Genomic DNA, 12,360 nt, shown 5'->3' on the forward strand with positions numbered 1-12,360 from the left:
CAAACGCTTCAGAAAATTATCACAATAAATCAGACCTTTTTTGTTTGATAAATTTGCACCGCAAAAGTTATCTTCTTTTTTAAAATCCGGTAAAAAGTCTTGACGAACCGCAATCAGCAGATTATGCAAAATTCGCACGAAAATTTTCTAGAACATATCACCGATAAATTTGATTATAAAAGACTATGTGAATTAGCTTGAATTCACAATTCAGTTAGTAAAGTGGTCATTTACACACGGTAAGCTTGCTTATTTCCAAATAAAATTCGAAAAGTCAATATGGACAAGAAAATCGTTATTATCGGAGCCGGACCTTCAGGAGTGGCAGCTGCCACAAAACTTATGTCGAATGGCTTTAGCAACGTGACAATTTTGGAAGCTGGAAATCGCATCGGCGGAAGAATCAATACCATTTCATTTGGTGCAAACGTTGTCGATATGGGGGCACAATGGTATGAATTTCTACTTTTCTGTGATTAATTATTTTTTTTAGCTTTTTTGCCATTTTTCCTTGTCTTTTATTATTATTATTATTATTTATTCAGAAAAACAGCATACAGTTTGTTTAAATTACAATTAATGAAAATGCTGGCTCGAAGCCCAATTTGTATGTTGATGACTTAAAGTTAAAATAAAAAAAAAATAAAAAAAAAATTGAACATTTTAAATTGCAACGAATCATTTAAATTTAAATTTTTTTAATATTTAATAAATAATCAAAAATATTTTTTCGAAAAATGTCAAGGCTTTTAGAATTACGAATATCTATTGGAACATTATTCCACATTTTGGAAATGCAATGAGCAAAAATATTTTCATTTGAAACTTTTGAAATCTTCATAACTTTTAAATTAAATGTATCTATTCTATGTATTGTATGTATATCTTCTAGGTGTCACGGTGAAAAAAATAACGTCGTTTATGAATTGGCCAAGGGAAAAAATGTATTGGCGCACAGTACCAAAATCCAAGAACTTAAACTTATCCAATCTGATGGTACCGACGTTCCAATCGAGATTACAAAGAAATTATCTGATTTGGCTTTCGATTTATACGATGGTGACGACTACGATGACGAAAGATCACAATTCAATGGTTCAGTCGGCAACTTTTTTGCAAAAAAGTAACACAATTTTAAACGATTCAATTTCGAATTTGATTTTGATGAATTTTTTTGGAATTCCTTTCTTTATAGATACAATGAAGCATTGAAAACTGATGAATTTAAAGACATCAGCCCCGAATTGGCTCATCAATTTTACGATTTATTCCATGAATTAGCGAATTCACTTGATGGCGCCAATTCATGGTATGAAACATCATGCAATTCACATGAATATGAGGACTGTGAAGGTGATCGAACGTTGAACTGGAAGGACAAAGGATATGTTACGGTTTTTGATTTGTTACAGGTATTTCTCATTTGTTTAATGACATCGCGATTAAAAGCACTATTTTGTCAATGTGAGAGAGTTGATATAATTCAAATAATTTCTCCATTCAAAAATAGAATAAAATTCCTGGTGGTGACAAGTCTCAGCCTATAATCGATGTTATTCCGCTGATCCAATTCAACAAAGAAGTGATGAAAATCGCTTACAATCAACCAGATGGACTTGCAAAAATCACATGTAAAGACGGAAGTTCCTATTCAGCCGATCATGTGATTTGCACCGTTTCATTGGGCGTTCTAAAAGAAAGATGTTTGAGCATGTTCGAACCGTTGCTACCTCGATGGAAATACAATAGCATCGACGGCATGATGATTGGAACCGTTGACAAAATCTACTTGGAATTCGACAAACCATTTTGGAGCGAAAATTGGGAAGGATTCTCTTGTTTGTGGAACTTGGAGCAGTTGAAAGAGGTACGAGAGGATCCGGTGAATGGGGACTGGCTCGAAGGGATTAACGGTTTTTATCCAGTCAATCCACTGCAACCCAATCTTATTTGCGGATGGGTCACTGGTGATTTTGCACGCAAAATGGAAGAAAAAAGCGATGAAGATGTTAAGACCGGCGCTGAAAAGATTCTTCGACAATTTTTGAAACATTTAAACATTCCGGATGCCACGAAAATGATTCGGTAAATTGAATTGAAACGATTGAATTTATATCCACAATTATATGTTCATTTCGTTTTTTGACAGCTCAACATGGTATTCAAATCCACTTTTCCGCGGATCTTACTCATGCTATACGTTGAAGGCCGAAGCATTGGAGGGAAATGTTCAAAAATTAGCCGAACCGATAAATGATTCGAATGAAAAGCCAATTGTTCAATTTGCCGGAGAGGCAACGAGTACCAAACACTATTCGTGCGTTCATGGAGCAATCGAATCCGGGTGGCGTGAAGCTGATCGTCTCATCAATTTTTACAAATAAATTTACAGGAATATTGTAATTGAGTCTCATTGAGATTCATTTGAATGAAACTCGATTAGAGAAATTGATTTGAACCTCGACTGAATAAAATGAAATTTTTTTGTGTGAAAACAAAAGTTGCAGAGAATCTGAAATTATTGTTTTAATTTGCAGACTTAATAATTTATAATTTGCATCAGCATGTCACTTCCGTCGCATGAACTTTTCTTTAATTTTTTTGTATCTTTATTTTCAATTTATAAAAGCTAAAACAAATTCAAATCAAACATTCAATTGGAACATTACACTGTAAAACCGATGGGATTAAAAATTAATATTTTCGGATTTTTTATATATAAAAATCTAAATGGATTAGAAAAAAATCCAAAAGGATTAAATTTTAAATCGATATGTGTGACAAGCAAGTGTGACAAAACACTAAAAAATGCCAATCTGCGAGAAAAGAGAATAAAAAGATCGATGGAGGTTTATAAATGTTGAATATGACATAATTTGATGCAGGGTTATTATCATGGTCTCTTTGTTCTATTGCCTCATTGAAAAAGAATTATTTCACCTGTGCCTATGACTGTACGCTGATAAATAAAAATAATTTTTATCTGTACCGTCTCTTCGAATCGCAATATCAATTTCCAAGTGCAAAATGTGTGTCACCTATTGTTATCGAATCGATTCAATTGATCATTTCGGTTATTTTTGCGTCGGACCTTTTACTCAGAAGGTAGCCATGATAAGATAAGATAAATTCATTTTGAAACGGTGCAATAATGTATAAAATTACTTTAAATTCGATTCGTGGTCAGTTTGTTTTTCGTTTTAATCGTAACAATGTATTTATCGATCATATGCGTGATACTCGTTGGCAGTGGTATAGGTAAAATTCTGTTGATTTTTTTTGCATAATTAAAAGAAAGTTTTTTTTTCTCAATCAAATGACTCGATTTCATTTAGTTGACAGTGCCGTTCGTACATCGCGTATCGTTGGTGGTGAGAAGGCAAAAATCGAAAATTTCAAATGGCAAGCCGCATTGTTAGAGAATTCAAAGATTTTCTGTGGCGGATCAATCATAACTCCAACCAAAATATTGACAGCCAGCCATTGCCTTGAAGGAAAAACAGATTTAACTAAGCTCCAGGCACGAGTTGGTTCATCGAATCCGTTGGAAGGCGGTGTTTTGAAATCAATTACTAAAATTCGTTCCCATCCGGATTTCAATAAACCAAGTAGCATGAACAACGATATTTGTGTAGTTTTTCTCGGCGAACCGTTAACTTTTGGAACGACCATATGTGGAATACTGTTGGCTGGAACAAGTATTATATTACCACCGGATACACATGTTGTTGTTTCTGGATTTGGAGTGATAACACCGAATGGCAATAAAGTCGACGTACTACATTCAGTGTCGGTGCCAATTGTTGATTACGATCTATGCTATAAAAGCTATAAAAGCTATAAAGGGCCCGGAAAACTAACGAAGAATATGATTTGTGCTGGTTTCTATGGGGTCGGTGGGAAGGATGCATCCAAAGGCGACAGTGGAGGACCATTGGTTTATTCCGGCAATTCAGATCCGATTTTATACGGTGTTGTCTCATGGGGAGCCAAATGTGCCGATCCAAATTATCCGGGAATTTATACAAAAGTCTCTGTTTACCGTGACTGGATCAATAATGTCAATTGAAATGCTAACATTTATGGCAGCTGTTTTTATTATGAAGTTTGATTTGAAAAAATGCAACAAATTATGTTTCATTGAAATTTAATATGTACCAAAATCCCATTGAAAAGTCCAATTTCTTGTTTAAATATTGTTTGGCCATATGGGCAAACATTGATCGATATGTCATTGAGAGTACACACCATACAAGGTGCCACATTGCACATACACAAGCACAGCTTCCATATGATTTACAACGTGCTTTGACATTTTCTTTATTTTGGCACCAATTTTCTCTTTATGTGTATCTGGACGTGTTCTATTTAGCATTCTCAATTCAATTAACAGTAAGTATTTTTACTGGCATGGATTTCGTTGTCTTCATTTTAGTGAGTGAAAAAAGTAATTTCCGTGTCAACTGTAGAATTTCACACATTTTTCAAAAAGAAAAACATCAAGTGACAAGATATTTTGACAAACATCTCATTTTTAATGCTGCGTATACACAATATCTGTCATTTGTTGGTGTTTGCCGCTTTTCTTTTGATACAAATTGGTTGAATCATGTGTAAGACTCTTAGACACGTCTAATTCTTTCTATGTTAGTCATTGTTTCGGTGTTCACTACAACTGAAATCTAGAAACAACTTGTTCAAAAACCTAGTGAAATAAACTTAAATAAAACTGATATAAGAATTTCAACAAAATAAGAGCAATTTTTCGCCGCAAAAATACATGAATCAAATCCTTGTTTGTGTTTGCCTTACGATTTGGGCTAATTTTGATCGAAATGTCAAGCAATAGCGAATACGCGCCAACCAACCAGCTCGCATCGCATACATACATACATTGTTTGACATTTCCATACCATCACACAAAAGGCAAATCTCTTCTGCTTTTAGAATTCACAGGAGTAGCACGTGCTACTGGAAGAACACGGTGCTATTCGGAAAGTTAGCCTAACGATTTTTTTTAATGAACCAAGTTAAAGAATAGTCAAAAATAAAGAAAAATCGACCATTTTTGTTTAGAATCAGTTGTTACTGGTGGGCCAGCCAAATAAAATTCGGGAAATTTGAAAATTAATTGAACCAATTTCATTGGGTTGGGTGAAGAAAGCAGTGAGTACCTTTTGAGATGTTAAAAATGTATTCAATATTAAATATTGTTAAGTAATGCAAACCATCGCTTTATTTTCAAAAAATTCAAGAATCTATTTCGGCTGTGTTTCTAATATGACACATTCCATGTAAATTTCGCGCTATAAAGTTTGGTGGCAAAAAAGTAATAATTTATTACTAATAAACGGTCATAGAAGGCCTTGAATTTTTTTCCTCTTTTAGTTCAAATAACAAAGCTAATGAATGTCGTTCAGATAAATTGTCTGCGCAATACGGAATGCTATAGGAAATGACCACATTTTGATTTTATTTCAGAAAAAAGGGTCAAAATATGGCACGAAAGAAACGAAATGCACACGGATTCAAATCCAATATCCCGGCCAAACAAGATCGTAAAGCGGCAGAAGATTTGATAAAATTAATGGAACAGATGAAGCAAAACGGCAAAGCAATCCATCCACATCAGTAAGTTTTTCGTCTGAATAAAAGAAATTCGATTAGATTCACAAATTATTCATTTTTTTAATTAGATTTAGAGGTGAAGTCCACAAAGAATTATGCAAAATTTGGCGATGCGCTGTTTCTGCACGAAGCCACAACCGTCTTCGTGCAATATTAGAATTCCGAACAAAGGAGGAATGGTTCCGTACTCGGTACGACAAAGTGTCACCACCATCAAAGCAAACCTTGCAACGTCGCAAAGCGACCAAAAAGCAACAATAACAACTGCCGCAATTACGCTAAATAAAAGGAATAATGAAACATGCTCGTGCACGTGAAAAATATAAATAATCTTGTTTCTGCATGTTAATTTTAACAATGTAATTGATCAATTGGCAATAAATTCTTCATTCACTGAATTAAAATCAAATCGCATTTATAAGTTTTATTGATATATCAACTAAATTGTCACTTGGGACAATACACACTAGAATAAAGGATCTATCACAAATAGAAATTCATGTCTTAATGTGATTACAAACTCATTTGCTGTTACTTTAAATTAAAACTTGAACTAATGTTCTATTCGTTTGTATTTGATGTATGTTATGTTTTTATTAAAGTTCACACAATTTTGTCTACAGAAAAATTCTTAAATCTAAATTATCTTGGGAAATGAACAAGTTGAAATAATTAGACGCAATGAAAAGAATGGAAATTTTTGAAGAAAACTGTAAGTTGAAGAATTTACGACCAATATCGATGTTTGCAGTTATAACGCTGTAATGAGTAAGTCATTGATGATTTTTAACGATGAATAGTATTCAAATGAAGTATAAGAGATTCCTTCATTTTAAAGCGCTTCTCGCATATGTCGCAACGAAATGGTTTTTCATCCGTATGATTCCGCATATGTATCTTCATATTGGATTTATTTCGATTAGAAAATTTCTTGCAAATATAGCATTCGTACAATCGATGGTTGCAACCATTTTCATGTTCGTCTTTCTCAATTTCCGTTGAAAACCCACGGAAGCACTTGAAACAATGGAACGCGAACTCGGTGGTATGGGTCTTCATGTGCACATTCAGGTGAGCTTGTTGTGTAAAACGTTTCAAGCAACGATCACATCGATAAGGTTTCTCACCTGTGTGAGTACGCACATGAATTTGTAAATTGCCACTATAATCACTGCTATATTCGCAAATCTTGCACTGGAATCGTTTTACTTTTTTCGGATTTACGTTGATTGTTTCGCCGGTTCTTTTACGAGTGTTTGAACCAACGACCGATGGTTTCGAATTGTGAGTGCCAACCCGATTTCCATCTTTTTGAGCGTTTATATCATTCACCAGTGGTAAAACCGCTTCAGCAAAAGTGCGTCTTTTGTTTCCCGAGCTTTTGATCTGGTCCAAGTTTTCGCCATAATTTTGAACGTTTGACATATTTTGATCGGGATCATCGTCAATGATTTCGATATAATTGTTTTCAGTCGGGTTTTGTCTTTTGATCGTTGTCGAACCAATTACAAAATTATTGACGCCTCTAGGGGCTTTTATCTTCAAATGTATACGATTTAAACTCTAAATAGTGAACTATATTGCAAAATCATCTGTAATACGCGCAAATAAATGTGCATAACTGCATATATTTGGTGTATATTTCGTGTATATTTCGTATATATTTCGTCTATGGCATGTTTTTTTGTTCTCTTTTGTGCGGATCTTCTTCGATTCTGTGTAGCAATACTGTGTGTGTGTGTACACTGAAGTTTGAAATACATCTTATTCACTGGTATAGGCGAGAAATTTTAATCGTATATATGATGAATAGGACGTGAATATTGTGTATAAATTTGTATGAACGAATGATGAAAGCCCCTAGTGACGCCTGATGTCACGGTGCTGGACAGACCTTGTCTTCCTGCAAAATCAGTACATGGATAAAAACGATCAAATGAGTCTAGACCTCGTGCCGGTGTATTTGTGAAGAGATCAACATCATCGTTTCTAATTTCTGTGTAGCTATTCCCGTCTTCCAACAAGCAATCGAATTCAAATTTGTCATAAGTTTCCATCAATCTGAAGAAGCATTCAAATAAAAATATTCATTTATATTGGTTCAAGTCGAAATTTGTTGCAAAACCAAAAGCAAAGAAACAAAACTCACCGATTGGTCGACGTACGTAAAAATATCTCCTTGAAATTGGATGGCATTGACGAACCGTTACGGTTAAGAGACATTCTCATGATGCGTAATGAATATATTGCTTGACTTTCAAACTTGGCCAACATGTTGTTCATCTCCTCTATCCAGTTTGATGGTGACATGTTCATCTACGTTTGGAGATTTAAACAAATATTTTGATAAAAGGGATCTTTGGATTGTTTTTAAAGCACAATGAATGAAAGCTTGTAAAAGTTTGCATCAGACGCCATATGGACCATATGGACGTGAGTGAAAGTTTTTCCAAAAAATATGACGTCATAAAAATTATGAGAAAATGACACAAATTGAGTGGCTTACCTTTGGTTTTTAGGTTATGCGCGAGTAAAGTGAGAGACTTGGTGATATTTAATTGGAAAATGTATTACGAAACACCCTTGATCACACTACAGAAGCTTGCTATAAACGAAAATTTGGAATTTTTCTGATTTTTCAACAAAATCAATGGTTTGGCGCGACAAAATATGTTCTCTGCTCCGTTCAGTGAGACGTCAACGAGTATTTTGAGTTAACATAATGACAGAAACAAACAGCATGTTTTAATTTGTGAATTGAATCCGCCCAATATCGTGCAAAACATCGGCGAATTCAGTCCGTTGCACAAAATGAAATAGATTTCCAATGTTTTCATATATACAATAGATTCATTTTTTATTTTCATACCTCTTTAATTGATAAATTAAATCACTTTATTTTTATTTGTAGAAGTCTTTAACAAAGTTTTGCAAAAAAAAAGAATCACAAATGATTTTCTTCCGTTTTTACCAGTGACATCTGGATCGAATTGAAAATGACGCCGCGAGATATGAACCTTCTAAAAAAGCGCGAGATAGAGGGTTTAAAATTGAAGTTGAAGGAAGCCTTTTTAGTGCTCAAACTGTGATAAGAGTTTTGAGTTGCGATGAGAATTCATAATATATGAAGCAACACCACCAAAAACTGGCCTTCACTTCCCTGTAGCCGTGTGTTTCTATATGAGCTCCATGCCTTTGACTCGTACCTCACTTGCAAAATTCATAGCAAAAGTATTTGTAAAATATTTGAAGACTTTATTTACTTAATTGTTTTTACAATATAAAAGTATTTGAATAAAAAACTGAAATGTCACAATGGTTTATATGATTTTTGGAAGTTGTAATTTTAACAATTTTTTAGCGATATTCGCTTGATATAATTTCAAAAAAATTCCTCCAACCACTGGCTTCAAAACAGAATAGAAAAATAATTTTAAAAAACTATTCGTTGCGAAATCGACTTTTTGAAGGTTTTGCAACTTTAAAATGGAAATGGTCTTGAAACTTATAAATCACTGTCTTCAGAGAGGAAGGTGCTTTGATCAGATGTCAAATGCTTCTGTTTGTTGTTAAATTGCACTAGTTCCAATGGGACAAATGAAGTTGACGTTGCTTTGCAACGAATTTTCATACTATCGCTGTCGTTGGTGTCGGATGCTGATTGTTTTTTGCCGCTCGACTTCTGACTTCGACGTGTATGTCGTTTTTTCGGTGTCTTAATGTTTTGGCATTGTTCGAATACAATCGGTTCATCTTCGATAAAAATCGGTTTCTTTTTTGTGTTTCCTCCAGGAACATCATCAACCTTAATGTCTGGGTTCTAAAAGTATATCTTCGTGAATTAGAGAATTCTTAATAATTGCCATTTCATGGAACTCACGTCTTCGTTAACACCAACGACAACTGTTTTTTGATTTCCTTTCGACTTGTCAACTTCCACTGAAACAGTGCCTTCTTCTTTGACTTCTTTAATCGCAGGTACTTTATGCTGTATCAATAGAACAAAAATCAATAAAAGCTGTTCTTCGAAAGTAAATTCAGACACTTACAACCAACTGAACACAATCAGCATTCGCCTCTATTTTCACCGGCTGTTTTTCAACTGGAGTGTATTTAAAAGCTGAGCCAACGTTATGGTCCTGCGTTGGTTCCTACAAATATTTTTTTCGTTTCAGTCATGATGAAAAAAGATTTGACTACTTTTTTCATTACAAAAGAACCATGGCAAAACTTACAAAAAATTCCATTATTTCCTGGGTATTCTTCGACAATTTTGGCAAACCATTATTTATCGCCATGGCTGAATTCATTTCACTTGGATATGGTGTTGACTGAAAAATTGAACGATTAGGAACATCCCAAACAATATTCTTCATTTCAGTATCATCTTCCTCGGTCTTATTTGCACCTTCATCAACTTGCGGCAACTGTACATTCTTGCGATTGATGAATTTCAGAAGATCCGTGTACATTAGACGATACTTCTCTTGGTTGTTGAACTGGTCGATGTCTTTGGATTCTTTGCAAATCCAATGTGATTCCCCAACGACATCGTCGAACAATTTTTCAATGAATTTCTCCGGCGTGGTGTCCAAGTGAGTGTACAAGATCTCCAGAACTCGTGACTGCAACAAGCCCAGCTTGGGGATGATCTTCGCAATCGCTTTGCTGAAATACACAATTTTAGAACAATTACCCTTAAAATGATGCTTCCGAAGTAACAATCAAATAAAAAAAAGTAAAATACGTCACGATTCGCTTATTTTTCGTGAAAACTCAATGGAATTCGCTTACAATTTCTTCAATTGATGATTGAAAACGCGACTTTTGACTTTCGCCGGGAAATATTCCATTTGCTTCAGCCACACCGTTGTGATTTGGTCCAAAAATGCATGCTGAACGTTTGGTAATAACAATACATCACACATTGACTGCGCTATTTGCATGTAATGGTCTGCCATTTCCTTTTCGTGCAAATCCTATCGAAAATAACATGTTTTGTGGTAAACAACGATCAATAAATTGTATCCTACTCACATTGAACAGTTTCAAATTTTGAACAAAAGCCTCACACAATGCGTCACCATTTTCTTGATCCATTTGTTGAACAATAAAACACTGCATTTTACCAATATCAGTGCTCACCAATTTCTGTGGGGAGAAAATCCATTTTTTAAAACGACTCAAGAAGAGACGGTAGGGAATTGAATGAGCAAAGAAAGGGTCCCGAGATTTTGTTGGAAACAAATTTCTACTTTTCAATCTATCGGTTCTCTTTGATCCCTTCCAAAGCTGTTATTGACACCGCAGAGTGTTGTACACTTATCTACACTTTCTCTACACTTAATTGAAACTAGTATAAATTTTGAAAAAAAAAAGCGAAATTATATGGAATAAGTGCAGAAGGTCACTAGTTCCTGCACCTCCTCGGTGTCAATAACAGCTCTGACCCTCCGGAAATAACAGAACATACCTCTTTGAATCTTGGATTTTTTGTAAAATAGTCGATTTGATCAAGGATCTTATCGCTCAATTTACTGGGGTTTTCTCGTGGAAACTTCATTTTCACTTCAAAAGTTTGATGCTCAATATTTTTGCTGAAAATAAAAAAAAATGTTTTATTCCACATTGAAAATGATGGTTTCGACTGGTTTTTGTAAAAAAGAGAGATAAAAATCGATTTTGGAACCAATCCAACACAAACAACGACTCTGACGCTGAAATTGAACAGGAAGCATCAAATTTGTTTTATTTAGTTTAAGATCGTTGTTTGAAAACACAATGTTAATGTCAAAAAATGCCGATCCGAACACTATTCAACCGAACAATGGGCTACATTGTTCTCTTGTTAAACGCTTGAAACTTCTCTGACTTATCGGCAATGAGTCCATAGTTGTCGTCGATGTTGGGTGTAACATGAAATACTCTGTTGTTGTTGGGGTTTCCTGATGCCTTATCAATGAGCGGTGAACAGTGATGCGCTCGCATTGTTTTGTATGTTTTTGTATTTCGATAAAAAAAAATTCTATTCTACGCAGTTGGATGGAATTGAATGCAAAAACTCTTTGGACCTTTTTGCAGGAACTTCGTGTTAATTAGCTTACTTTTGATTTGCACAAAAATATTGAGTCAGGTAGATTTGCTTGCAAATATTGTCTTGCACAATAGTTCAAAAATAAAACTGTATACCGTGAAATAATGAATTGTTCTGATCTTGAATTGTAACTAATTTTTTTGTGTTAATTGGCATTAACACTTTACCTGATGATAATGACTTAGAAGCACAAAAAGGGCGATTTTTCTTAAATCAATTGCTTTAATTATACGATGGACTTTGAGATAATTTACGTCTTATATTTAATGCACAAACAAAACACGATATAGAATTCGCCAAGATAAATTCAGATTTCGATTTTTTAATGATTTTAATTTATATATTGATGTCTTTTCTCTGTGGTTTGTACAGACGTCAGCTCCGGTTGCTGTATGAATTCTAACAAAGAGAAAAGTGACGACTTGTCAGAATTGCACATCTGACACATGCGATATGTCAATGTGTTGGCATTAAGGAACACGAATACGAAGGAGGAGAATATGATCGTACACGATGTAAGATGTAGTGGTGCAATGTAGTTGTGGCCTTTCTTATGACGATATGGTCAACTTCACGCCGTAATGCAGTTACTAACGCCAAAACGAACAAACTAGCACAATCGAAGACGCGAAAACCAA

The 12,360-nt window shown here is 34.5% G+C and overlaps 4 protein-coding genes across 4 annotated transcripts; 3 read left to right on the forward strand and 1 right to left on the reverse strand.

The window, feature by feature from the left end:
• The first annotated feature begins 228 nt into the window (after window positions 1–228).
• LOC116336890 (spermine oxidase-like) lies at window positions 229–2,511 on the forward strand. The gene is made up of 5 exons (XM_031761125.1): window positions 229–452; window positions 893–1,123; window positions 1,196–1,412; window positions 1,511–2,085; window positions 2,150–2,511. Exons 1-5 carry the CDS (start codon window positions 280–282, stop codon window positions 2,382–2,384), a joined length of 1,431 nt encoding a protein of 476 aa, XP_031616985.1. The 5' UTR covers window positions 229–279; the 3' UTR covers window positions 2,385–2,511.
• Window positions 2,512–3,205: 694 nt separating this feature from the next.
• On the forward strand, window positions 3,206–4,276 carry LOC116337168 (trypsin-like). The gene is made up of 2 exons (XM_031761578.1): window positions 3,206–3,258; window positions 3,336–4,276. Exons 1-2 carry the CDS (start codon window positions 3,213–3,215, stop codon window positions 4,067–4,069), a joined length of 780 nt encoding a protein of 259 aa, XP_031617438.1. The 5' UTR covers window positions 3,206–3,212; the 3' UTR covers window positions 4,070–4,276.
• A 659-nt stretch (window positions 4,277–4,935) lies between these two features.
• On the forward strand, window positions 4,936–5,996 carry LOC116337541. The gene is made up of 3 exons (XM_031762240.1): window positions 4,936–5,166; window positions 5,482–5,631; window positions 5,697–5,996. Exons 2-3 carry the CDS (start codon window positions 5,498–5,500, stop codon window positions 5,887–5,889), a joined length of 327 nt encoding a protein of 108 aa, XP_031618100.1. The 5' UTR covers window positions 4,936–5,166; window positions 5,482–5,497; the 3' UTR covers window positions 5,890–5,996.
• Window positions 5,997–9,130: 3,134 nt separating this feature from the next.
• LOC116337469 lies at window positions 9,131–11,954 on the reverse strand. The gene is made up of 8 exons (XM_031762107.1): window positions 11,890–11,954; window positions 11,102–11,225; window positions 10,666–10,779; window positions 10,423–10,607; window positions 9,864–10,296; window positions 9,678–9,779; window positions 9,509–9,616; window positions 9,131–9,448 (listed from the first exon to the last, which is right to left on the reverse strand). The coding sequence occupies exons 2-8, from the start codon at window positions 11,189–11,191 to the stop codon at window positions 9,134–9,136; spliced, it is 1,347 nt and encodes a 448-aa protein (XP_031617967.1). The 5' UTR covers window positions 11,192–11,225; window positions 11,890–11,954; the 3' UTR covers window positions 9,131–9,133.
• Between the last annotated feature and the right edge of the window lie 406 nt (window positions 11,955–12,360).

This window comes from Contarinia nasturtii, unplaced genomic scaffold, assembly GCF_009176525.2.
Source record: "Contarinia nasturtii isolate CC-2019 unplaced genomic scaffold, AAFC_CNas_1.1 Cnas_scaffold_66, whole genome shotgun sequence".
NCBI lineage: Eukaryota > Metazoa > Arthropoda > Insecta > Diptera > Cecidomyiidae > Contarinia > Contarinia nasturtii.